The following is a 26,172-nucleotide window of genomic DNA, read 5'->3' as shown; positions in this document are numbered from 1 at the left end:
GCATATTGTAGAGGCTTGTAAACAGTGCTTATTTAATAACAGTAGTATGGATGTGAAACAACAGAAATAATAATTTCAGCTGATGAGACTGACATTTTAAATGTTACAGTGTTTTTATCATATTCTGGGTATTCTTTCTTTTCACACACTCTCTGTCTCTATATTTGCTACAAGAATGCCCATTGACTAAAGAACTTTTTCACCTTGCAGTGATGATGAGGAGATGAAGAGATTGTCACACCTTGAAAAATCTGTCTGTCTAGTGGAAAAATGGTAGCAGTGATCCAGAAGTGTATATTCCAGGAATCTTGATCTACACTTAATGGTATTTAGCAGTGTCATAGGAATAAAAACAAATAGATAACAATGAACTGAGAACAATATTAACATGCTTCTGATGGGCATATGCAAGAAGCAGTAACCTCAATATGAAATTCCTGAAAAGCACATAATTTTCCTCTCTGCCACCTCATTCTTGATGTCTTTCTTTCCCACCTGGCAATGCTGCCATTATGTTAATTTCTTTTTGCTTCCTATGCTTTGTGTTTCCAGCTTTCTGTCTTCCTGCTTAGTTGTCCGTTCTCCCACCCTTTCAGCTCCATCGACAAGAATTTTCTTCCCTCTCCCCAGAAGAAGGGAAATATATATATAAAAATTTTTCTGCTCAATCCTAGTCTTTTCTTGTTTATCAGTTTTTCCCTTTCTTTTTTCAGGTTGCTGAGCCAGATTCCTACCGGGCCTAAGTGAGCGTAACTTCCCTGGGGCTACGCTGACTTAGCCCAGCTGAACTCTCACCTGAGGATTTCTTTTTCTTTCACTATTTTCAGCCTATTGTCCCATGATCTGCAGTTCCCCTTTGCTCTGCTGCACCCAGAAATCTGATCAACTTCCTTTTCTCTTGCTTGTTAATGCTGGATTTTTGCTTTTTCCTTTTACTGATGTGTGCAGCTTTTCTTAGCTGGGTTGTGCCATGTTGGAAGTTTGACAGCAGCAGCAAGAGATGCCAGTCCTCACAGCTGAAAAGATTTTAATTATTGTGCTGATTGTTTTACTGTTCTGCAGTATTTAAGAGCTCTGTAGGCTCTTCTGTAGCAAGAAGAGGCAATAGGGAATAGGGAATACCCTCCTTGGATGTCATTAGGTTATCACTAGAGCAATCAGTTCTGTGATTCCTGTGCTGTGTTAGTGTTCTTGTCTCAGAAATTAATCCATTGGAACAGTAATTTTCATAAATTCAAAGAATTCCAATTTATTGCTTAGCAACATAAAGCAGGTGTAACAGTATCAAGAAAATCTGCAGCAATGATTCTGTGATTTTTGTGCTTTGTTGATGACTTTTGCATACAGCAGTTGTCTCGGTTCATACAAGCCAGCTGATGTATTTTACTGGAAACTGCTGTCTTCTGACATCCCAGCCTTTAGGAAAAGCATCCTAAAAATACAAGCTGTCTGGTAGACAGCACAGTTTGCATTTTCTAGTGAATTTGAAGAGGGGTTTTTAGGTTTAAAAACAGTCTTACCTAACAAATATTTTATTTCAAAAGCTAAGGAAAAAATACTGCAAAATACTTCAAAGTAGTTTTATTACTTTATATTTTATTTTATATGTTTTCTGGATTGTTCCTTATTTGAGTTGATCGTTTCAAAAAGTACCCCAAAATTTTCATTTCACTTTATCCTTTCTCACTGTGTTAAGTGTATATATATTTGCTCAGGCAAAGAAACCCTATTTATCATTTGTACTAAAGCTGCAAGAGAAAGTGATGCCATAGCTAAAGATTGAAAAGACATTTGTTGTGTTTCACTAGAGAGTTTAAGGCTGCACTCCATTACAGGGCTTACCAGAATTGTTCTTTCTATGTACACATCCTTTCAGGAGATAAATGTGAATCAAATCAGTTCATATCAAGGCTCTGTAATGTGAAGAAACCTCTCTTAATAACCAAACTGTCACTTCCATGATATTTCATTTCTTGCCTGAGGCAGTTTCAGTTTGCATCTTCTCTGATGAATGGCTACTGTGAAAATGCACCTTGTTTTCTTCAGAAGGTACCTGCCTGGATTAAAGTAAGAGATACAAGATATTACACCCACTGTGGCTGAGCTAAAGCACAAATTACACCTATTCCAGTCCTCCTTCCACTCCAGATATGTTTATACAATTCTTATCCTAGAAGTGCTGGCACTGATACCATTGAGTGTGTTCTGATTTTATCACCATCACTGTTAGTAGCTGTTCATGTTGTGTGATACCTAAAACCATCTGTTATTTTGTAAAGAAAATAAGGTAATGATGACACATGCAAGCTGTAATGTTTAATTACTGTTTTCATCAGTCCTAATGATAATTCAGCGTGTCATTATCGTAATAGGCTGTAGTTAATATTTCTTCTCAAACAGCTCACAGAAAGCATCTCTGTGTGAGGGTAATACCCTGCTGGCATTGTTTAACCCCCATATTCTGGTGAAATTGTAATAAAAAAAACCCTGCAGGGCAAGGCTTAAGTGAGAATTGATCTTACACTATTACATATCATTTATTATATAATCTAACTACATCAAAACCTAAATAATCCCTTTTTGGCAACAAAGTTCACTTACAGGTACTGTAAAACCCAGATGACAGTCCTTTTGGAAATATGCATTGGGGATTACATGCATCCATAGAAAGGTCCTAAATGTAAATATGATTGCATAAATACTCCCCTCACACCCACCATAAATGCAAACCTCAGGTCGGAAATCTTTTGATATTTTTAACAAATGTATCATTTTTCATCAAACATTTTATTGGTAGAAAAAGAATATTTAATATTTAAGACTAAAATATGGCCAGTACTTCAAAAAATATATCCCAGAGTAATGCCCATGAGGCTATAGGGCTAATGGTTGTGATGGTTGTAGGAGCAGCAGCTGGAAACAACTGAGCAGAAAAATATGAATATGTTTTCCTTATCAAAATATCTTCTGTCTCATAATTTCCTTTTAAGATCAGGGACAAATTAGAAGAGTCAACCATGGTCCTTCTGTTCTTGTAGACAATTAGAGTCTACATTTCCCTTCAGCAGATACTGATGCCAGTGTTTCAGAAAGGGAAAATAGCAACCTGTCCAGGAGGACAGTTAATTGAAGACAGAATTATAGACCCAAGTGTATTGTGCAGGGCTTTTACTCAGGATTAACATGCCAGTATTTAATTAGATGCAATTAGAAATTTTTATTTCCCATTCTCAAAAATCAGCGGATTTTTATAAATGAAATGAGAATAATGAACTCTGGAGTCTCCAAAGGACTGATTTCAAAGTTATACAGTACATTTAATAAATGTGATATGGAAGGCAGAGGTAATTACATGCAGATGTAGGAAAAACTCCAGATAAGTTTCCCTTAGAGCACCAGGCACATACTGATATATGGCACTTGTGGTTTAGATAAGCTGAAATTGCTGAGCAGTGACTCCCAGCAGTGGCATTTTGTGGGGTCAGTGGTGCTGAGCAGGTACAGGATATACAGACAGAGGATGTCTTTGCTGGTGTTCAGTGGGGAGGCCCCCCAGCTGGGAATCCTGGTGCAGAGTTGTTAGTCTCACACACCTTGGGCAGAAGGATGGACCACATGGCATCACATGAGGAACTGTTTCAATAGAGAATTATATTGACAGGTCTTACCTGCTGTTATTCAGTTCCTTAACTGAGTCTCCTCCATCTGCTTTTACCTCAGTGTACTCAAAATATTCAGAACATGAATATGTTCTGATCACTTCAGTGGCCAGCTTACAGACAACCTTCTAGTGAAGAGCTGGAAATCCAGTCTGACAAAAACAGAGGGGGTTTTACAATTTTACACGTATCTGTGTAATGGTGTTTATTTCACCTGGAGAAGTTAAGCACTGAGAGAAGAGATGTGTTATTCCTCGCTGGGCAGGGATAGCTGGCATGTGTGGCTGCAGCCTGTGAGCTGGCACAGGAGGTCACTGGTGTCCAGCCCTGTTGTTTGCTGTGTGGAATTCTCAGCGCTATGGCAATGGACCCTTGAGCATAACTGCGTTTTCAAAAACTTTTACCTCTTCTGAAAGTGGGGTACTTCTAGCATTTGTGCTTCTAATTCTCTGCTTCCTAACAACTTGCTGCTGCTGCCATGGCAAACTTCTGTATTGAATGCAGGTCCAAGCAGTGGGTTTGCAGTGTTTTACAGCTTTGTTTATCCTGCTGCAACCAGACAGAGAACATGTTTTACTCTTCCCTCATAACTGCACAAACTAAAAAAAGCAACTAGTCCTCACTATGAGGGCTTTTGAAATCAGACTGTTCAACCCTGTCCAAGCCAGACATGCCCAGTGAAAACACACCGAGTTCTGTGGTCAGTGTGTGCTCTGGGTTGCACATCCCTCTGGCACATGCACTGGTCTGTGCAATGGCCATCTGGTATCTGACACGTTTCACAAGGCCAAGGATGAGGAAACACCTGTGGGAGTGTAATAGTTTGAATGCCAAGGTTCGAACATAAGGCCAGCTGTTTCCTAAAAGAAGAGCATGAATTCCAGATCTGTATTTCATTGCCTGTCAGATTTCTGAAAGCTCCCACAGCTCCAGGAGGGGGACAGAAATGGTTGAGTTTTTGGGAATTCTACGGCCATGGGATTTCTCTTTCTTTCTAGTAAATATGTTTGAAGTACCGGTTGATGGCTACAAATTTTTGCTAAGCTTTGAATGCAGTTGAGTATTTAGCATTTGCCAGAGATGCTGTATGCTGTTTATCTTTGTCTGCAACCATTTTCTATCCATTGCTTCTGCAGTGGCCATTAGTTTAATCCCAAGGCTGGCTGGGACCCTCTGTGTGAGTCGTTCCATAGTGTGAGCTGTAGTTTTTGACATGATATTGAGTGCAACTTGATCCTGTTTATCCTGGTGACTGAGCAGGCCACTCCCATTTTCTGCTTGGCAGTTCTTGTTGTTGCCTGTCCCATTTGCCTTCAGTATCTTGACACTGACTATTTGATAACAGCTGTCTTCTAATACCAGAAATGTGCGTTTCTGTGTGAAAGTATTTGTCAGTGTTTCTTCAACTTACTCAGTTCATTGGATTTTATTACTGTCTTTTTTTAACCTATGAAATTTGTATTAAGCCTTTGTTGAAACGCTGCCAGACTTCACTGTTTGAGACTAACTCTTGAAGATTTTAAAAATACATTTTCCTGTAGAAAGAATAAGCTTTTGCAGGCTAGCAGAGATCAGTTGATAACATAATGTGGAATAAAAGATGACTTAATTCCCACTTACTAGCTTTCAATTGTTTTCTCAAGGATGTCTGTTCTTTGTGGTAATCCCTTATATTTGCTATTGTTTCATTTCCTGCTAGTTTCCCTCTTACAGCCTTTTTCACTTTAATTTCTGTGCCTTCCAGCAGGATGATATCACACAGGTAAACTGTTCTTTATAAACCCCCCCAAACGTGTATTTTCATGTCCATTCTGCTGCTCGTTGTCAAGTGTTGGTCACAGTTCGTTGCCATGGTTTGTAGTGCTGGATCTTGAAAAGGGATGCAGATAATTCTGCTGTGCAACTGAACTGCATCCAAGCATTAGGTCTTTTCCTCCTGGAACCACAGTCCCTTCTGCCCTGTGTGAAACCTCTCCCTTCTGTCGTGTCCCACGAAGTGTGTGCTGATGGTTCACCTGCTGTGAAAGTACCATGTGTTTAATTGCCCTGTTCTGACAGTGCTAAGAGTATCACTCCCAATATGAGGCTGAATGCATCCAGCTCCAGGGAACTCCAGGACTGAAGAAATGGAGCTACAGGTTCTCTGGTGCAAACCAAAGCTTGGGGTCCATGGCAGTATGGAAACAGTCTGGGAGAAGGTCAACAAGTTGTAAATTAAAATTGTTTTGTTTCCAGACTGTAAAAATGACCCAAATTATCAACTCTTTTAGGAAACTGAGGGCAGTCCTGGGTTTGGTGGTGTCAAATAGTGTACAAATGTGACCCAGCATACTCAGATATTTGTCTTCATTATGATAAATGTTTAAAGGTTTTAGATAATTGTGTTGAGGTTTGTCTTGCTTCCTTTTTTCCTAAAAGATTCATCCATGTATTTGAGATGGTAGCAGACTGATGATTGCTTGTGATTGCTTAGGGGTGAACTTTGGAGTTTAATGGTTGATATTAATGTAATGTTACACTTTGGGAAATGGCTGTTGAAAAATCAGATGAGTTTAGACCAAATGACTGCAAGAAATGTTTGGTTTTTTTTTTTTCTGTAAGCCAAATAGAAAAATGTCTGATAGTACCTGGGATAACAGCATCCCACCTCTCCTGGAGGATGAAAGAGCATCAGACATTTCACATAGTGAAGAGTAAATCAAACTGAAGCCATGTCTTTGTTTCTGTGCTGTACCATGGGTAGAATGCAGTGGCTGACAGTCCTTGGTTGGCTGGAGGATGTAAGAAATGGCACATTCTGCAGAGGAGGTTCTTTATTAATAATTGTGTGAGGAAATATCTCTGGAGAGCTGATCAGTGAGCAGCTAATACTGCATTTTTACAAACAGTTGATATTGGTCCTCCTGACCCTCTGCTGTGCTGTATTATTACAGCTCTGACCTTTGAAACAACATACATAGAGTGAGTTTAATAGAACTAAGATGTAACTCAAGCTTTAAAACACCAAAGACCAGTATAATTTCTGTGGTAATGTAAATTCAGCAGAACTATTTCAAAAAGTGATAAATATAGAACTGTGATTTTTAAAATGAAGGTAATTTGCTTTCTATTTGCTGGATCTCCTAAGCATAAACATTTTCCCTTTTTTTTTTTTACTGCTTCCCAAGTCTTTATTATGGATTTAAACAAACAATAATGTAATAAGCCAACAGTACAAAAACATATGTTGTCTTGTTCTAGTCTAAAAAAGAAATGTGCCTTCAGCAAAGTTTCTTAGCTGGCTTGTTTAAGAAGGCACGAGCTAAAGATCAGTTCCTCTACTGGTCCAAGAAAAGTGATGTGACAGCAGAAACTTGGCTGGAGAAGAAAAAATGCAGTGGTTTTGGATTGTCTTTTAGTCCCCTTTGATCCAAACAGACCAAATAGAGCCAGGTGTGAGTCGTGGGATCTTCAGGATGATCCATATTTGATCTTGAATTAGTTCAGGCCTTTCCCAGAACACTTGTGAGTGTTCCTGGTGTCAATGGTATTGGAATGGCTTCTTTAAATCCCTGCTCTGCTGGAAGCTAATGAGGTTCCTGTCACAAATGTTGATGTGGTTCTCAATATTATTACTTTTTATTGTGCAGTACAGTTATAGTCTTTCGAGTTTTGAGATGTGTATATGGGGCAAATTCTTTTCTTTCATACCAATACTTAAAACCTTTACACCACATTTAAGTGTGCAAGGTCTGTATCAGCAAAACACAAAGATCTATTAAGAATATTTCATTTTACAAGAGTAATAAAAAATAGTTATAAATGGCCCCTTCATTGGAAGTGAAAAATGGGTGGGATATTTCCAGTTGTTTTATTCAAAACATAATGTCTGTGTAGCAGCCTGTTTCTAGTTAGTATTATTTGGAGTTGTTTTGGGGATTGGCATTGGGTTTTTTTTTTCTCTGTGAACATAAGACAGTTCAGATTGGAAACAAAAACATGCAGATAGTTGTTTTAGTAGTTATTCTATTTTTCATCAGTTATTAAAATAGAACTGATTATGTGGGGCTACAATAAAACAATATACAGTGTAGAAATATTTCTTGAAAAGCCATTAAATTGTAAATGTCTGTGTCCTACATCCTAAGAGTGATTGACTTGGAGGCCCACAGCCTCTCTGTCTCTGGTTAAACATTTTGTGCTGTATTTTGGCAATCTGACTCACCCTCCTCACTGATCACAAGTATTCTTATGCTCCCAGAAGTGTCTTTTTCATTTCAGCTTGGGTATTAATGAATTTGGTATTGGTCAGTGTCGCTAATATCGACCTTTTTTAAAAATTGTTGATATTGGTGATGATGTTTCTACCATCTGAAGGAACTTTGCCTGTTCATTTTCAGTTTCTGCCACAGAGGCCACATTCTGCCAATCCTGACTGCATGACTCCACATGGAACTGTCCTGCACCAAACCTTGGATTTTGATGAGTTCATCCCACCAATCCCCCCACCTCCCTACTACCCACCAGAATACACCTGCATGCCGGTGGGGGAGGCACAGAGGTGATTCCCCTTCCCTGTTGTTGCAGTCTGAGCTGTGGACTAGGGAGCTCTTGCAAAGAATATGAAGCCAAATAATGTCCTTCACTTACATTAAGCTCTTCTTTTCCAGAGAGATTACATACTTTTTTTGCAAACCTGTTAGACTACATCTGGAAATATTTGTGTTAAAGCACTGCTGCAGTAGAGAAATGATTGAATTTAGCAAAGACAAGGATAACAATGTCTGAGCTTTGAGCAAAGATCCCTTTGTAAGTGATCCTTTCACAGTTATTAATATTATACATTTGAAGCCGAGTATGAGATTTAATTTTTTAAGGAAATCATTATGTGTATAAATAGTAATACTAATTAAATATTAATTAAAGTAAATATTAATACAATTAACGTGTATTTATTTGAAGTAGTGAAGGACATTAATGATGGCAAAACAGGCTGGTAAAGATGACTGGCATCCTAAACAAAATACAGTTATTAAAGTCACAGTTATTAAAGGACTTCCTTTTGGATGTCTAATAAATTTCTTGGATGTAATTCTTTGCAGTGCATTGAATTCAGAGAAGTCTTTATGTCACTGTGGTGTAGGTAATAAATCCCATGCAATTTCTTAATTGTTTGCTTGTCTATGTTTTTATATAGAAATCTCCATTTGGACTTCCCTCATTCCCCATTTGGTGCTTTATATGAAGTAACCATTAATAGCCCAGGAATGCTGTATCCAAATGAGCTGCCCCCTCCTTACGAGGCAGTGATTGGAGAGATGCCTGCCAGTCAGGTGAGCATAACCAAAGAAAATTCTTTATGTGATCTTCAAATTTTCATGCTGCAAAAGAATTCTAGATAAACTTTAAAGAACAACCATTAGAAAATACTTATTTTCTTTAAAAACATTTTCCAGACCATTTTCTTTATAAGGGTTTAGATAACAAATTTTACTTCCTACACAACAGCAGTGAGTAGCTCTTTATTGCTTGACCTTCTGATTGTTACAGTTTTTGGTAATCAGCTTCTGCTGTTATATGGCAAGAGTGCAGAACACCTTTACCCTGAACTAACAGAAGGGATCCAGTGTACTTGAGACAAATATTTACATTACACTTCTTGCTTTATTGTGTACAGTATTGACTGAGCTGAAACTGGAATGATAATGTGTCTGCATGTACAGCCAGAGCTGATTTATGCATTTGCTTGAAGGGATTTGTGGTAATTAATCAGCTGTCATAAAGGGAAAATACTTACAGTTGCTTTTAGAAGCTCTAATTTCTTTCAGGCTTCAGTAAAAACTCCAGGAGTCAAATGTTCTAGGTATTCTTTATCAGTTGTTAATAGCACACTGAGGAAATACCTGTGTTGAGGTTGCCAAATTGCACCCATTACAGAGGGCACTACTTTTCCTTTCCCTAAAATACAACATTGAAATATTTTCTAGTGACTTTTTTCCACATGAGGGCAAACCAGAATTGAAAGCACAAACCTAAAGAAATGATAGGAATTTTCACTATTATACACAAGAAGATTATTAAGATAATTAATAAGACAAATGCCTTAGAAAAAAAGAACGTTGAAATGCAAAACCTCAACCAAAATGCAATTAAATCTCTCCAAGTTAGGCCTAACTTTGCAGCTTCTGTGACTGACACAGCAGCTGCTGGCAGGTCTGATCCTTGCCTTGTACTGTACCCTCCACCCAACACAGCAAACAGGCCAAACATTGCTTTACTTTTGATTTGTTTGGCTGTGATAAAATGAACCTGTATAAACTGCTTGTGAATGAAGTTCCTTGATGAACAGCAAAATTGAAGTTTTCAATGCCATCTCCTTCTAGAACATTTTTTACCCATTTTTCCCCATCCTTTTTCCTTGGCAGTAACTCAGATAAACCTGCAAGCCTTGGAGAAGTCAATACTTTTCAGTGATTAAAAATGTGGACAAAAATTATATGAATCATGCATGGTCTGGGGGGAAGGAGAAGGCTCCTACCTGTGATAAGAATTCATATGTGGTACTAAGTAAGAATAACAAAGTGTCTATTTTTAGCAAAGCACAAAATAATTTTGAGCACTCTTGTAACTGGTAGCACTCTTGGTGTGAGCATGAACATTTAGCTGTACAATAGCACCAGCATGTAACCAAAATATAATTTAACAAGATGTGGCTTAAAGCTGTAAAGTCATGCTCCCCCAAGAAGAGCTTGGCTTTAGTAAACAGATGTATTCAGTATTAATTTTTGACATCTAGGGTCAGTTTCAGCACCTTGTCTGTTCACCTCTGGCCACCTGAGCTCCAGAGCTGCTTGTTCTAATCACCAGTGAAGATGAGTGGTGACTTTATTTCTAATAATGATAATTATATCGTTTCTTACCAGGAGTGAGTTTATATGAAGTTGGTAGTTGCTGTTCAGATAGCTTGTGACAGGCTCTGTGTCTCAGCACTGAAGCTCACTGGCAGGGATAACCAAAGCCTACAGTGACACTGTAGCCACAGATTTTTCTTGACAACAAAAGCCTTCATATATTTTTTGCAATTAGTGTCCCAGCTGAGCTGTAAATGGAGAGTGGAGCCAAAGTCTAAGACAGTTTTGGGTCTACAAGAAGAAAAAAATGGAGACCTGAGTTCTTACATGCTGCAAATGCTCCCATAGAGCACAGTACAGTAGGAACTGAAATAATGAGATTTATAAATCCCTCAAAGGCAGGCTTAGCAATGGAAATCATGGCAGGGATTTAGCTACAAAAGTGCTTCTGGGAACCATTATGTAATAATGTCATAATTGTAAAACCTTTTACCATGCATCAAGCAATAGGTTTTATTTGTTTTTAAATGGATTGAGGTCCTTAGAATTTTATTAAATTGTACAAAATTAGACTCGATATTTCATGCATTTTATGGGCAACAAATGTCAGTGCTAATTTAAGTGGTTGCATCCATGTAAAAATTGCTGTTGTCATCTGTACTGATTAGGAATTCCCATTTCGTGACTGTAAAAAAAGTGGTTTTCACACTGTTTTCCATGCAAAGTATTGACTGGGATGTAGAAAAGATAAGAACAAACAGATCAGGGTACTAGGTGAACTAAATCAATGACAGTGTTTTATAAGGTTTTCTAACCTGTAGGCTGTACAGACTTGTTAAAAACACAGGTTTTCTTCCTTTTTTTATTGATGGCTTAGTGACTGTCTGAGGATGTGGAATTCAATAAGGTTTTGTTACCCTTGGCTATGCAGGGCCTGCATGAAACCACGTGCTGTCCCTGTGTGAACCAAGACTCTGACCTGGCTTCCAAATTGTCAGTGTTACCTCCTACAATTAAAATCCTGGTTCTCTTTCCCCCAAGCAAGAAGGTGAATCAATTCCAAATGCATATAAAATACATTCAGCAATTATTCAGAGACAATGTAGAGTGTCAATAAATGTTTCAGAACAAATTTTCTGCAGATATTTCCCATTCAGTGATTACAAAATTAAGTCAGTGGTTATGAAAGTACCTAGATGAAGAATTTATGAAAGCCTCTAGAATCCCTAGATTTTTAAAAAGAAACAAACACCCTTAAAACATTATCCTGTTTCTTCCAAAACGTCTGTCTGAATTTTCTACAACAACAAAGAGCATTTGTGGACATTTCTTGCTTTTCTAGTTAGTTCCCAGAACTTCCACAATTAGATCCCAGGAACAATCTGTGACTTCGAGTGACACCACATTTTACTTTTTACCACAGATGTGATACTCTGATACAATCAAGAAAGATCCATTAAGATATTTCCAAGGGAAGTGGTAAAAACATGAGCAATTTCACTTTTGCTTCCCAGTCCTCTATCCATCTCCTGCTGAGTTAAAGTATTTCTGGAACTGTTCTTTGGAGCAGTTGTTTGGAGTTTTATCTGCTAACCCTTAAATAATTTTCAAAAACTAAATTTCCAGAAGTTTCCTGGTCACTTGATCATAGCAAGTGATAGATAGATAGATAGATAGATAGATAGATAGATAGATAGATAGATAGATAGATACAAATAAAATGGTGAGCACAGGAAGTTATGTGTGCTTTACTCTACCCTGGCATGTGAAATGGAATCTCTTTCCCTAATAGCTTCAGACTCATTGTGTCACATCGAATTTTTTAGAAGGCCAGACACTGATTAAGCACTTGACAAAAAGGTTTGCACAGAGGTGACTGATGCTGATTTCCAGACTGCCACCAACCATAATAAACTCTATTAGTTAATTGTGGCCCTACAGACAGAAGTAGATACGATGCTTTCTGCTCAAGATGGTATCAGTCTAATTCCTTTCAAGCTATTTTGTATTTTTTCCTCATTTATTATTACCAGCTATTTATTGGAATCATTTTTTTGATAATCACATTTCCAAAGAACTGCTAAAAATCGATCAATATTGGCAACAAGGTCCAATCCAAAGTCTAATCAAATCAGTAGAAAGAAAATTTCCTGAATTTCAGATATTTATGGATCCAGTCTTTCCAGCAGGAATGATTCTATATTTTGCTCACATGATTCTCAAAAGTGAAGGGGAAGTTGCCCCTTTAGAGTCACCCCTTCAGAAAAAAGGTGAGTGGTAATACAAGATCCAGCAGGCTGGAGAGCACCTGAGTGGCAACGATGTTATAGGGCTTCAAAACACATTAAGAGTTAACACCTTCACAAATAACTGAAGGAAAATACTGCTCTTGTGCTTCTTTTTGTGGTTTCTGGTTTTGTCTGTCCTATTTTAGGGTGATATGATGTGGTAAACAAAAAAAATAAGCACAATATGAGAAATGCAGACTGTAGAAAGAGAGATTGCTTTTACTAAACCCATTGGTGTTAAGCATTGCAGACACTAAGTTCAGTAGTGTGAGCCTGCAGCTCCAAGTGCCTGTGAACTCAGGATGAATTTACCTTGTAGATTCTGGGAAAATGAAAAATTGCATTAAGCATGTGCCCTTGCCCTGCATTTGTCCTGACCCAAAGATGTAAAATAATTGAAACTGCTTTCAATCTGAATAGCAGCTCCTATGAAAGTGACTCAGCATTGTCAGGTGTGTCCTTTAGGTCCTGAGCACTACACTTTGTTTGGTAAGCTGCAAGTTAATGAGCTCTTTCATTCCAAATGTTCATTTAGGTCACTGGTGCTGCTCAGCAAGCGTCTGAATCGAGCCTGGGGGAGAGGAACACAACCCCGGACTTCAGCACACAAGGTGATTGTAGCTTTGCATTTGTCTCCTTAAAGATGAGTGGGAGCAGTGAGCAGAATCTCCTCCTTTCTCCTCTTCTCTTCTCTTCTCTTCTCTTCTCTTCTCTTCTCTTCTCTTCTCTTCTCTTCTCTTCTCTTCTCTTCTCTTCTCTTCTCTTCTCTTCTCTTCTCTTCTCTTCTCTTCTCTTCTCTTCTCTTCTCTTCTCTTCTCTCTCTTCAGAGAAAGAAGCATTTACTTTCAGGTTATTCATGGCAAGAAGGACGTTTTCCTGATCAGAGGCTGGGGCTGGAAATGCAGAGGAGAGTTTTGCTAGACAAAGCAAGCTCTAGTTAAGCCCTTTGAGGTGGATCTGGTGACTGTCGTTTCTCTTCAAAGAATCCTGCACATTCCTTGCAGCTTGTGTCTTACTGTCAGCAACCCTGGGTGGCTTCCTGATCCCCACACTCCTTCTCCAAAGAGCAGTTTCCTCCATGGCTTCCAGGAGCCTGAATAGGAAGCTTGCTGCCTGAAGCACAGATGTTGAGGATGCACGTAGATGAGTAGCAGGACATAGCCTGTTTATTTAAAGTTGAAATGTCAGTATCAAGAACAGCACAAAAATCTAATTGCTGAAGGACACTAGAAAGAAGTAAATTACTTCAGTGGTTTTTTTCTTTGGCATTCTTCATCGGAGAGCTTTTGAGTTCTTATTGATAAAAGAACTTGTAGATTGCTAAATTTAAATCAGTCTGCAGACTGATGGGAAGAGAAAAGATTGGGAGGGCAGGCAAGAAGTTTTTACTTTTCTCTGAATCTCTTGTTTTTCAGTTTCTGTTGAGAGCACCTCTTTGATGGTCTCTGAGGCTGTTGATATCCCAGACCATAGCTACTCTGAAGATTTTTGTTCGCTGGAAGTTCAAGGATCTCTCCACTCTGCAGATCTTTCTCCCTACTGCTTAACCCCCAAGGGGGCTGCAGACCAGAGCTGCAGTGCCCTGGATTGCCACACTCACTGCAGGTTTCACAGAACTCTCTCAGAGGGCTTTCCTGATGAGGGTGACAGTTCCCACAGCCAAGCCTCTGCAGACAGGTCTCAAGGACAGAAAAGGAGCTGTGCCCATGGCAGGACCTTGGACTGTTCCTCAGGGAATTACAGCCCCTCAGAAAGAGAACTGCAGAGTTCTGCTCAGGAGAGCAGTGCCACGCCGCCTTTGAAGCAAAAATCTCCCTGCTGTGTGGACTTCAGCCAGCCTCCTGCCACTTTCCAGACCTCTCCCTGTTTTGGGCCTGCAAATCCTTCACCATGTGCAAGTGGCCATGAGGCTGCTGTCCAGCAGCAGCACATTGCAAAACACCCAGCCTCAAACATCGTCCGATCCAGCAGTGCCCCTGTGTCCTGCTCGTCTGCCACTGAAGGTAGGTGTGGGACCACAGGGCAGCAAATGTGGAGCCAGTCACTGGTGCTGATTTGTGCAGCAATTGGTGCTGCTGGAAATTACATGCAGTGTTCCAAAGAGAGTTGTCTTAAGTGTGAAGGCTTTAGCTCCATGCATATTTTCTAATTTTGATATTTTTTAAGAATGGAAATGGAAAAATTGACAGAGTGAAATTAATTTTAGCTTTTCTAAATTTCATCATTCTTTCTGCACTGCTCAGAAAACCACGTTTTGAATAGCTGTTTCCACCTCTCTGTTACTGGTCTTCTGAGAGGCTAAACTAAAAAGTGCAATGGCAGCTGGGGTTTATTTAGGAAACTATTACTGGAGCTGTCACGCTTGTTGTACAGCAGGATGTGTTTCCTCAAGATGACACTGACATTGGCAGTATTGGGGCATGTCAGAGGCAGTGACTGTGACTGCTGACAATGGGGTGTATGGTGAAAAGTTTTGAAGGACAAAGAAAAGAACATGAAGCACATGACAAGATGATAAAGGAAAAGGAAAGCTTTTGGCTGTAATGGATAACTGTCTTCTGCTATAAATCTCCTTTTAGAAAAGTAGGGAAGAGGAGATGTTAGGTGAACAGTATATCTTCATAAAAATCTGCTTGTTAGTGAATGAGAAAGGGTTGGTTTAGTAGAGAATAATAGCAGGAATGTAGAACTGTCTAAACCATTTGAAAGGGATCTAAGCTGTTCAGAGAGCTTCAGATGGATAACCCAGAGAAGTGGCTTGAAAGTAAAGATTAAAACTTTTTAAAATGCCATGAGTTGTGTTGCTACAAGATCTGTTCACCAGGCTTTCTAGGGGATCTAGAGGAAGAATCATGTAACTAGCTCAGAGTAAAAGGAAACAAAATATTGAAATAACTGGTTTCACTTAGGATGATATTTTGGTTCTGTTACACTTCTTGCATACTTATAAATTTCAGAGACTTCATACTTAGCTCAATAACTGTATGTCTTTTACCTTTAGAAATGTAGCCTCTGCATCTGGGCCAGGAAAAGTGAATCTTTTATCTAGAAGTCTGTATTTATTTTATGACATTTACTCTGCTAAGACATGCATGCTATGAAGCTGCCATGCAGGCAGTAAGTAGGAATTTCTGAATCTTTTCTGCCGTGTGAAAGTCAAGAACAGCCCTTTCTGTTCTGGCTGAGGCTCTGCAGTTTCCCCGAGCTGTGCTCCACGTGCTCGCTGAGCAGCGTTTGCCGTGGGCAGCCGTGGCCACGCGTTCCAGCTGGCTCTGACACCTGGTGGAACAGATGCTCTGCCTTCCTTTTTAATGTGTCCTAAATACATTCATCATCTCTTCTGGAAAAGTGGCATGGAGGGACACGAGTTGGACATTACTGAGATGTAACTGGGCTTAGTGAAGAATAAAGAGGCAGAGAAAGTTCTAGAGATACTGACACACGGGAGGGGGAGCAAGTGCACTGACTTGGAGGGGCTGGGTGCTGAACTACTTTGCCATTTTTTGCTGCCTGCAGGCGACACTTCCTAATGAAATCCTTCAAAGGATTGAACTGAGTCTCTAGTTAAGCCTAGATGTATTTTTTGATGCATATATTTGGCAAACTAGTTTGCAAAATTTTACTCTGTGAAGGTTTACATTGCATTCCCTTCCTCTACTTTTTATTGAACATGATTTGGAAATCATACGTAGGTTAGAAGGAGCCCAAATCTAGTAACACATTCTGGATGTTTGTAGCAGCCCTGAAACTGTATTAAGTATTTTTCCTAGCTGTATAAGCATTTTTCCTAAGCTGTGATAAACAGCAGAAGTTCATTACAGTCTTTCTAAGTTTAAAAAGGCATTTGATCTCAATTTTTCATGACTGACTGTTGATATTCACTGCAGAATTTTCAGATATACCCACGGAATTGAATAATAGGCAAAGATAGAGGGACCCAACTGAGCTCCCTCAACCAACACAAAGTACTTCGAGTTTTTTTCAGTAGCATGCATCTACTTCTAAAAGTTGTCCTGGAGTAAAAGAACTGGTCAAATGGACTTGACTTTGTGAAAGACAGAGCTGTAACTACACATTGTTAGTACTCATAACTGTGGACTTTGGAGAGCTGAGGCTGGAGGAGCTTTAGCCATGTTCACAGAAGGGAAAATCCAGTGGTCAGATTGTAGCTGAGGCTTGGTTTTTCTTAAGACACTGCCTTTCTACTCCAAGAAAAAATTACTAATTTATCTTCTGCCTCACTTCCAAGCCAATGTGAAGAGGTTTAGAAGCACAGCATTGACATTTACTGTGTAGATTTCTGTGAAATGGGTTTTGAATGTTACAGTGATTGCACTGCCCATAGTTTGGAACATAAATTATTTGACATGGGCATGGTGCATATGTGCAACAGGACAGTGACACAACAGCAGTGAGATGTAATGAATTACCAGTATTTTAGGCCAAGAAAACACAATTCATTCATGGCTATCTTGACCTGATGGGGTCTATTTGGTATAGTCAAATAATTCTCCCATTAAACCTTTAATGCTGAAAGCGAACTTGTTTTGAAATACCTGCCATTCCTAGTGGAGAAATTATAAATGAAGGTTTAGTTTAATAACTGTCTTTATACTCACTCTGTACTCTCTGAACAACGTTAAAATGGTGGGTTCACATACCACTGTCAGACATAGTTCCCTCCTAAAAAAAACTACTTAAAAGTTGATAGTTTGTACATTTTTTCTGCCTTTTCCCGTGAAGTTTATCATGGCAAAGGCAGACAAAATCAACTCCTAGCACAGATGTTTATTACAATAAACTTCATTTATAATCAGCTGTGTTAGACTATGTGGCTGTATCAGTTAAGTGCCTGAGTGATTATTGTAGTGTTTGTGTTCCAGATAATTCAGGGTCATGCCCAGTGGTGGTGTTTTGACTTGCCACAAGTATGTTAAACAGTTTAGTAATGGATGGGAAGACAGAACCTCTGAAGTGTCTCCTCTTAATAACCATGCCATGATTCATGTGCTGCAGTACTTAAGCATAATAGAACAAATTAAAGACAGAACAGAAACTGTCTCTCTTAATTTCTTACAGATTTTCTATGTTTATAGCATCTTACATTTGTTTCCTTCATTTAATTATTCACTCTACCAGGGAGGATTATGCCAGCTTTTCATTATAAACTATCTCTGGAGATGTGGAAGAAAACCTCTCCTGAGCTACCTAGAAGTTCAAAACCGTTTTCAATCTTGGAAACAGTTAAACAACCAAATGTGAGGGTTTATTCCATCTTGTCACAAATGAAAAAAACTGCAGTGGTAGTTACTGTACAGTGTGATCTCATCATCATTGATCCTCATGCTGGAATCCCAGAAACTGTTATTAGATGGCATCCAGAGCTGTTTGTAGATGCTTCATAAACACTTGCTATTGATTGGCTCATCAGGTACCACCCTGCTCACCTACCCATTAATTTAAACAGTGGTGTGTTACATTTGTACTGAAAATAAAGAGACTATATTAAAAAAAATAAGGGGGGAAATGGAATAAAATGCTGGTTTTGTAGAAATGAGAGGGATAAATCTTTCTCATTTTTCCCATTTTCCAATATAAATTCTGTCCACCCAAGAAATACAGAAGAGGTCTGAGGTCTGCCTCTGTAGGGAGCTTTGCATGGTTTCAGCACTTAGGCCTGAAATATTTAGGATTACAGAGGAAACCTAAAGCATGAGCTCTGTCTTCCTATTTGTATCTGTCTAACAACTCATAGAGCATTTTTGTGTGTAGTAGCTTCTCTTTATGAATGGACATCTTGAAAGCTGTGTTTCTTCTGAGTAGTTTCATTCTGTAAAGGAGATAATAAAAGGTTCCAATGCATTTTTCCTTGCTTTGGGCAGAGGACAGCAGGGGCTGACTTTGCTCTTTCTGTCTGCCTTTGGTTAAAGGTGATAATTGTGCCTGGACTTCTGTGTGCAGGCAGTGCCGAGATGCAGGATTATCTCCAGCTACAGGAGAAACAGGTGAGAATTGGTTTTCTAAAGCAGAAGATGGGTTTCCTTGTTTTCTTTTTAAAATAATGAAAAGTTTCTTAGAGAGAAATGAGCTTTAAAAAATCTGGGGCAGAAAAGTCAGTTGACAGCATACATGTATGGTGTACAATGCTGATGGAACCTGCCCTGAATGAAAATAAATTCTGTGAGTTAGGTCCTCTGGTTTAGGTCAGCATTTTTGCTTCCTCTATGTTTCTCACTAATCCCTCTTGCATATAATTTGCAAGGCCTAGAAATAGGCACAACTTTAGTCTTAAAGTTGGGGCAAGGGCTGGGCCTAAAACGTCATGAGTTACATAACTTGTAAACTGTACTAACACGGAGTAGCTGGTGGGTTTCCTCATCATTAATGTCAACTGAAGTCCTTGCATGTGGAGGTAACAAAAATGTCTGGTTTGCAAAGTGCTTTAAATACTCACCCACTCATTCTCAAGGCAGTTCTCCTCGGCCATGGGAAGGTCTTATCCTGACCTTGGTTAAAATTACCCATTTTGTTGTGTTTCCTTGACTGCACATTTTTGCTACTCTTCAAACAAAACAGACATTTAATGACAAAGTAAAAACTTTGTGACAATATTTGTTTTGCCTTTTTTTTTCTTTTTTTTTTCTTTTTTTAAACTATTACCTTAAAGATATTCTTCCCCCCTTTTTTAGTTCCTGTCTCTGGTTCTCATATGGCTGCCTCTGCTTGCCAGCATTCTTTGAGCAGTTTCCTACTAAGTGGACAACAGAGGGATACAAGGAAAATTGATCTGCACCTAAAGCCAAAGGCTTTGCACACAGTCTCAAAAGAGCGGCCACATTCCTTAGTGGACCTTAAGGCCTATAAAGACACAAAGATTTTAGTGGCAAAATTTTTGGAACATTCAAATTGTAATCTCCCTCCAGAAGTGCGTCACGTAGTGAACAGCATACGGTCAGTCATTAAATCTGATGAGAGACACATGGAAGAAGCCATCTTCAGTGCCAATATCATAGACCAGGTAGGCCACTGATGTTCTAAAGATATGTCCAGTTTCCATAGATAAATACCTTATTTAAATGTTTTTACAGTTTAAGTTCTTCAGACTATTCCTACAGAAGCTCTTTTATAGTAGCATGGTATAGTAAGAAGTAATTTGTATTTATTGGGCAGCAATACAATTTACACTACAGTTGAGACAGAAGGCCTGGCTGTGCTTTCCAGGTGCTCAGTCCTGAGCCCTGACCAGCTGCAAGGACAGAAGCAGGAGGGGTGCTGGAGAGCTGCACCTCCTTTGGAAGAGTTTCAGTGTTAAACAGCTTAAATGAATTATTATTCAGAGACCGAACCTTTTAAATAGAACTTTTCTTACCCTGTTTTCCCCATTCTTTCCTTGTCCATTCCTGCCTTTTTCACAGGTGATGACGAGTTCCCAGCAGAACGTGAGCAGCTGCAGGAAGCGGCTGCAGGAGGATCTGCACCTGCGGAGCTGCGGCGCTCTGAGCTCCGCCGCTGCCCTGGTGCGCCGGCCCCGCCTGAGGCGCGCCCTGGAGCGGGAGAGGCCGCACAGTTTAATCGGAGTCTGCAGGGAGACCATCCTTTGAGAGGATCCACAGGTATGTCATTCCAGCAGAGACACTCATGGAAGAAACCAGGACTGGGAGAAAAACAAGTAGTGGATGACTTTAAAAGGAAAAAGTGTCTTCCTTTGGAATTCCACTTTTTTTCCCCACAGCAGGATGAGAACGGCTGTTTTTCTGAATGTAAATTTCAGCCTTGATTTTTGCAAACTTTTAATTGATTTATTAGTTAAGTCATAACAAGTGTTTTCCCAATCAGAAATGCATTTATTTCACTGTATTTACAGAAATGCTACTGATGTTGCCCAGCATTTCTTGAAAACCATTGCAAATCGACCAGAGACTGGCTGTACAACTTAAAAGTTGTATTTATTTAATGTACCTCAAAGTGTTTTAACTATCGTCAGTGTTTTAATAAAAAAGTATTTCTGGACTTTGCCTTTTCCACAACTGATTTGGATCCAAACATAAAGGTGATTTATACACACATACAGTGCTGCTTCAAATCCATTTCCAGTGTCTTTCATTCCAGACTAATTGATCTGACCAATTAAAACTGCTCCCCCCTCCCAGCGCTGCCCTTTCAAACTCCAATATTGCTACGGTGTGGTTTATTCCTGCTTTGTTCTGAATATTCACGAGTTCAGTCCTGCAGCAGTGTGAGTGACCAAGAACTGATGTTTAATCCTCTGCAGTGTGTGACCAAAAGATGCATTAGGGAAGAAGACTGAAATTCTGCATTTCCAAAAAGCATCTTTCACAAACTGTTTACAAACATCAACTGATAGGAAGTTAGAGGAATTTTTATCTAGCAGAGCCTTGAATATTTTTGAAAAGAATTGTTACTCCAATTCATAGTTTTGACAATTTTATTACTAAAACATGTTATTGTGGTTCTGCTGTGTTTATGATTTATTTAACATTGATCTTTAAAAAAATATCAAGAAGTAAATATTGACACTGATTTCATTACCAGCATAAACACAGGTCTGCCAGCAACGTCTTCCAGTACAAGCTTCATCCTGGCTCTTTCAGAGGAAATTGGAAAGGCCTTAAATAGAAGGTTCTCATAAAGAACCTACCACAGGTTGATGTTTCGGGGTTTTTATTTTTTTGCAGCAGTGCTTGTCAGAAGCCTTATTTTCCTTTTGAGGTTTAATCGTAAATGATTTCATTTGTGTCACTCTGAGCTGGGCAGACATCCTGTGAAAAGGTCACAAAGGAATGTAGCTGAAGATGGGTAGTTTAAGTTTTACAGATTCATCCATTTTAATGTATTTTAATTATAGCATGCTTCTGTATTGATGTGAAGTTACAGTGACATCCAGTGGCAACAAGGTGTGCTGACTGAAAGCTTCTACTCTCAAGATCATAAAGATACACAAATTCCTAATTCAAGAGAATATTTCCTTTTTAAAAAATAATCTGTGACCTTTGCAACTGCACTTAGATGAAGAATTAAATGATCTTCTACTTCGAATCTTTTACTATGTAAAGTTACACAACAAACAAAATAAGCAAGCTTCCTTTCTTATTTCAGATTTATTAGTGATAGGTTAATTCTTTCCTAAGGTCAGTTGCATGCAACACACTACTCCTTGAAGTACAGTCATCTAAAGCTCTTTAGTTACTGCATGGTAAGGCTTCTTAAGTCACAGTGTATTTTCTTCAAGGCCTTGGCCAAAAGAAAAAAATTAGACAAAGTTACACCAATTAACATTTATCTCATAAGGAATACAACTTTACTACTAGGTTTTTTATCTACACACATTCTAATACTGCTGATGGTGCTAGGTTATTTGTCAAAACAATTTACATTCAGAACACATTGCCTTAGGAATAAGAATGCTTTCTAAAAGACAGAAACAGGTAAGCATGGCTTTCCCATTTTGAGCTAATATGAACAAAATGGTAATATGCAAAAATTAAAGAAAAAAAACCCCAGCCCAACACATACATTACACAACCTGTGCAATAAGTTATCCATGAGATACCTCTGTTAAATCATAAAAATCACAAGCATTAAAAATAAATATGTATCTAAATAAATATTTTGATTTTAATCTTGTGGCAATTATTCTTTATTTAGCATATGAAACACTTGTTACATGTTTATGTTCACACCTTGCCAGACAGGTTACACTTGTCATAACAATACCAAGTACTACAGTGGTTTTCCTTACAGTAGAATCTAAAAGCTTGAACTGCACACATTCCTTTCCACTGAAATACCATTGATTCAGCACCAGTTTTAAAATTATGCAAAGTCATCAGTATTGGACCACTTTATGGGACTGGGATTTTTTTTTTAACTTGAGGCAGCCAGAACTTTCTCTAATTGCTTCTCTTTGCCATTTCCTGCAGTCTCATTCATCAAATATTCACATTCACTGTGTTATCAAACAAGACAGACATACATCACTCCACATAAAGTTTACAAATAAATATGTTTTAAGTTCTATGAGAAAAGAGTTTAGAAGATGTTCAAAATACTTAAATGTTTACAAAGATTTTTGTCAGTGATTATTGTCCTTGACCATCCTTCTCAACACTTTGTCAAAGAAATAGAAAGGAAGGAGAGAAAAGGCAGAGACACCTGTCTGTTCCTTGTTCTGGAGTCCTCAGATCAGCTTCCAAGCCTTTCATTCATACAAAATACAAAATTCTCTTCAGCTAGGACAGCTTCAGCTTGGATGGAAGATGTTAGATATACAGGGGGGTCTCTTGACCTGTTAGAAGCCTGAACATGGCAGCTGGCATAGTCTTCATGTGAATCTGTCAATTGATTACACAGACATTAATAGAGCTGGTAGTAGTTTAAAATAATCCATCTGTCCCTGTGGTCAAAGTGCATTTTTTGTCCTGACTTCTCTAGGTTTGTTACTAGAGTTTCTAGTTCAAAGCTCTCTGTTTTTAAAATGTTGGTTTGCTGTCTTTGCTTTTTCTCCTGTAGTTTGGGGGTTTTTGTTTGGTTTTGTTTCATTTTTTAATTATTCATTAAGGACAATTACTTGATGTCACATCATATAGTTTTAAAAGCCACCTAAACACTTTCTGTTGATACACCCTACTCCAGTTACAGTAAAATTTACAGATGTTAAATAAGTAGCACAAACCTCTCTGAAAATTCATTCTGCTGTTCTGGTAATAATGGATAATGAGATTTGTATTGTTATCTTCCTTCTCTGTGGAATGTCATCTCATGTTTTTACCTAATTACACTATGATCTCTGAACACAAAACTTGGACTTGGCCACCTGAAGTTTAAATGCCAATCAAGAGTTTGGTGGAACTGTTCTCTAATGGCTAATGTATTTAAATTCCTTCCTCAAGAAGTACTGGGACTCCAGTCCCCAGTGCCAGAGGGGTTTCAGACACTGACAGAGTCCAAGGCTCAGGTAATCAGGGTTCCACCAGAACTGCACTTACAGCTCTAAATACCTGCTGGACAGCACCAGAGGAAGGAAGGGAAGCTTTACTAACTGATAATGCAGACCCTCACCAGTTGCCTTGGTATCTTCTCTTCATGCTGTAAAGAGAAGTTTCATGCAATATTCCTATGTTAGGTGAGAAGTTACAAAGCAAAGATGGACCATAAGGGCATGGAGGGGCTGTTGGGATCTGCAGCTTTGCTCCTGACAAAGTGCAAATACTCTGATTGGCAAGTGCCACTTCCCGGAAGGAAACCAACTGTCTTTGATTTTTGTCAGAGGAACTAGTGGGAGATCTGGCCAGGGTTCTGTATTAGACCACCATTAAATTCAAGAGGGATTTTGAAAAACTGGACAATCTTGCTTATTTACTGCTGATCTCTCTGGAGAGAGGTGTCTTAACTTATTCACAAGGTAAGTTGGAAATTAAGTTATTAAAATGTATATCAATTTGCATCTCTCAGATATAATATTTCATTTCTATGGCAGATGCTGTGGTGATCAGCCAAGAGACATTTTCACAGCCAACACACCTGAGTGATTTCTTCCTTTAATTACTTGATTTAATTCAGACAGTAGGTTGAAGGTACAGAATTATGCCAGGAACTATTAAAAAATGAATGAAAAATGCACTGAATGTGCGTCATTGGTTGTTAAAAAAATTCTGTTAATTGTTTCTTATTAGTACCAAACTCAATGTACTGAATTGGTGGTTTTAATGCTGTGTTGACTCTTTTCAACTGAAACATACATTTTTTCAACTATTTTGCTTTCTTGATAAAGACTTTTTTCCTTACCTCTCCCACTGAATTAGACAATGCTTGTACTATCTTCTCATGAGCAGTAGCCACGACGCTCTGCCCATTGATCTCGATAATCCGATGTCCCACTCTTACCCCTCCCCTCTCTGCTATTCCACCTCGCATCAAGCTGCAAATCTGCCAAGAGAAAGCAAGGTTTAGTGAAGTTTAGAAATGTCATAATGCACATACTTACTGGGATTTAATGCATAATAGTGAGTGGTGACACTGTAAGGATTCCAGAAGATGCTTGTTGAAAGTATTAATCAATGAGTTTTTAAATGCTGCTTTCATGGTTTGTTAGAGGGAGTTTTTTTCTGAGATTTCTGCCTATTATAATTTTCAATTTCAGTCTCCAGCTGGGAACATAAAAATACCTTTGACAGTGGTACAGGCAGTAGCCACACAAAAGTGGAGACTGAGGAAGAGAGATTTATCCACTGTTGGGACACAACTTCCTGTGCCCCTGCAGGAGAGGAGAGGGCTCTGCTCTCCAGGGTCAGGGTCCAGCTTCCTCCTCCTTGTTCAGCCCTGCTGGCCACAGGGAGCTTAGGATGAAGAAGGCAAGCGAGGCCACTCTTCTTTAACTGGCAGCTGAGGTTCCAGTAAACAACCAGGCACAAGTTTTGAATGTTATGACCCCTACAGTAAGGTAATTAATTCTACAAGAACTGTATTCAGCACACAGTCCCAGCAGACATTGCTACTTGAAGTATTCTGAGGTTGCAACATGTGTAGAGTACAGGCAGAAAGAGAAATCTCAATCCAGTGTGGGATTGAAAAGGTTTCCTCCTTAGCAACAGTAGCTGTGCTGCAAGGGGATCCTCCCTGGCAGACCAGGCTGCTGTGCATTAGATAGAAATTGCTCATAAATTATTTTAAAAGACTAAGCCCGTGAATCACACAAGGCAGATAATGTATGGCTTGAATCTCTGGAATTAAGCAGACTTTAGCAGCCTTGAGATTTACTTTACTTACTGAGAAAAATTCTTGGAGGAAAAGAAATGAGTGCTGGAGCAGCAGCTAATGCCTGTTTCTTCAGTTTCTGTAGTGGTTAGAGTGATACACCAAGAATCATTATTTGCTGCAATCTGGTCATTTGCTCAGAGCTAAATACAAGTGTGATATGATGTGGCTTGTGCCCCAGTGAGCTTGTTATCGAATTCAGAAGCACAGTATGTGGGGACATGGCCAGTCTGGCACACGTTGAAGGTAAAACTTTGTCTATGGTTAACTGGAATCTTTTCCTGTATGGCAGTAGCAGCTTCCTTTAAATTCCTCTCCACAAATAACAATGCTATAAAAAAAGAAATCCCTTCTCACTTGAAGTTCAGACTGTTTGATATGAGGAGTGAGAATACATCGTTATTCTTTGTTTATAAAAGGCCTTTCTTAGCCTTCAGAAAAAAGAAACAAAAAACCAACACATTCCTTCTGCAGTGAGATTTATCTTCTCCTACCATGCTCTCTCCAGTGGCTGAGTGTTACCTCCTGTGGTCCTTCAAGTATTTCTGATAGGCTTCAATGGAAAGAAGCACTATCACTTCACAGAATTGTGTCTTGAATTTCAGTCACATACAATATATT

At 38.9% G+C, this 26,172-nt stretch overlaps 2 protein-coding genes across 17 annotated transcripts in view; one reads left to right on the top strand and one right to left on the bottom strand.

The window, feature by feature from the left end:
• Positions 1-20,787, top strand: part of ENTREP2 (endosomal transmembrane epsin interactor 2) — an 87,369-nt gene extending 66,582 nt beyond the window's left edge. For 2 of the 7 annotated variants that reach the window (XM_088172446.1, XM_088172451.1), the window contains 8 exons: positions 5,404-5,421; positions 8,039-8,199; positions 8,836-8,971; positions 13,313-13,388; positions 14,193-14,780; positions 18,708-18,782; positions 19,467-19,795; positions 20,193-20,787. In XM_088172446.1, the coding sequence (XP_088028572.1) occupies positions 5,404-5,421; positions 8,039-8,199; positions 8,836-8,971; positions 13,313-13,388; positions 14,193-14,780; positions 18,708-18,782; positions 19,467-19,795; positions 20,193-20,378 (1,569 nt within the window). In that variant the 3' untranslated portion in view covers positions 20,379-20,787. Of the gene's footprint in view, positions 1-5,358; positions 5,422-8,038; positions 8,200-8,835; positions 8,972-13,312; positions 13,389-14,192; positions 14,781-18,707; positions 18,783-19,466; positions 19,796-20,192 lie in introns of all 7 variants that reach the window. The other 5 variants (XM_088172448.1, XM_088172449.1, XM_088172447.1 and 2 more) reach the window with 3 other exon arrangements.
• A 1,090-nt stretch (positions 20,788-21,877) lies between these two features.
• The window catches only part of APBA2 (amyloid beta precursor protein binding family A member 2), an 80,620-nt gene continuing 76,325 nt past the window's right edge, over positions 21,878-26,172 (bottom strand). For all 10 annotated transcript variants that reach the window (XM_088172441.1, XM_088172444.1, XM_088172437.1 and 7 more), the window contains 2 exons: positions 24,583-24,723; positions 21,878-23,129 (listed from right to left, as the gene is read on the bottom strand). In XM_088172441.1, coding sequence (XP_088028567.1) covers positions 23,058-23,129; positions 24,583-24,723 — 213 coding nt within the window. In that variant the 3' untranslated portion in view covers positions 21,878-23,057. The remainder of the gene's footprint in view (positions 23,130-24,582; positions 24,724-26,172) is intronic.

The sequence above is a fragment of the Sturnus vulgaris genome, chromosome 13, assembly GCF_052056855.1.
Source record: "Sturnus vulgaris isolate bStuVul1 chromosome 13, bStuVul1.hap1, whole genome shotgun sequence".
Taxonomy (NCBI): domain Eukaryota; kingdom Metazoa; phylum Chordata; class Aves; order Passeriformes; family Sturnidae; genus Sturnus; species Sturnus vulgaris.
This window is presented reverse-complemented; position numbering and strand designations above follow the sequence as displayed.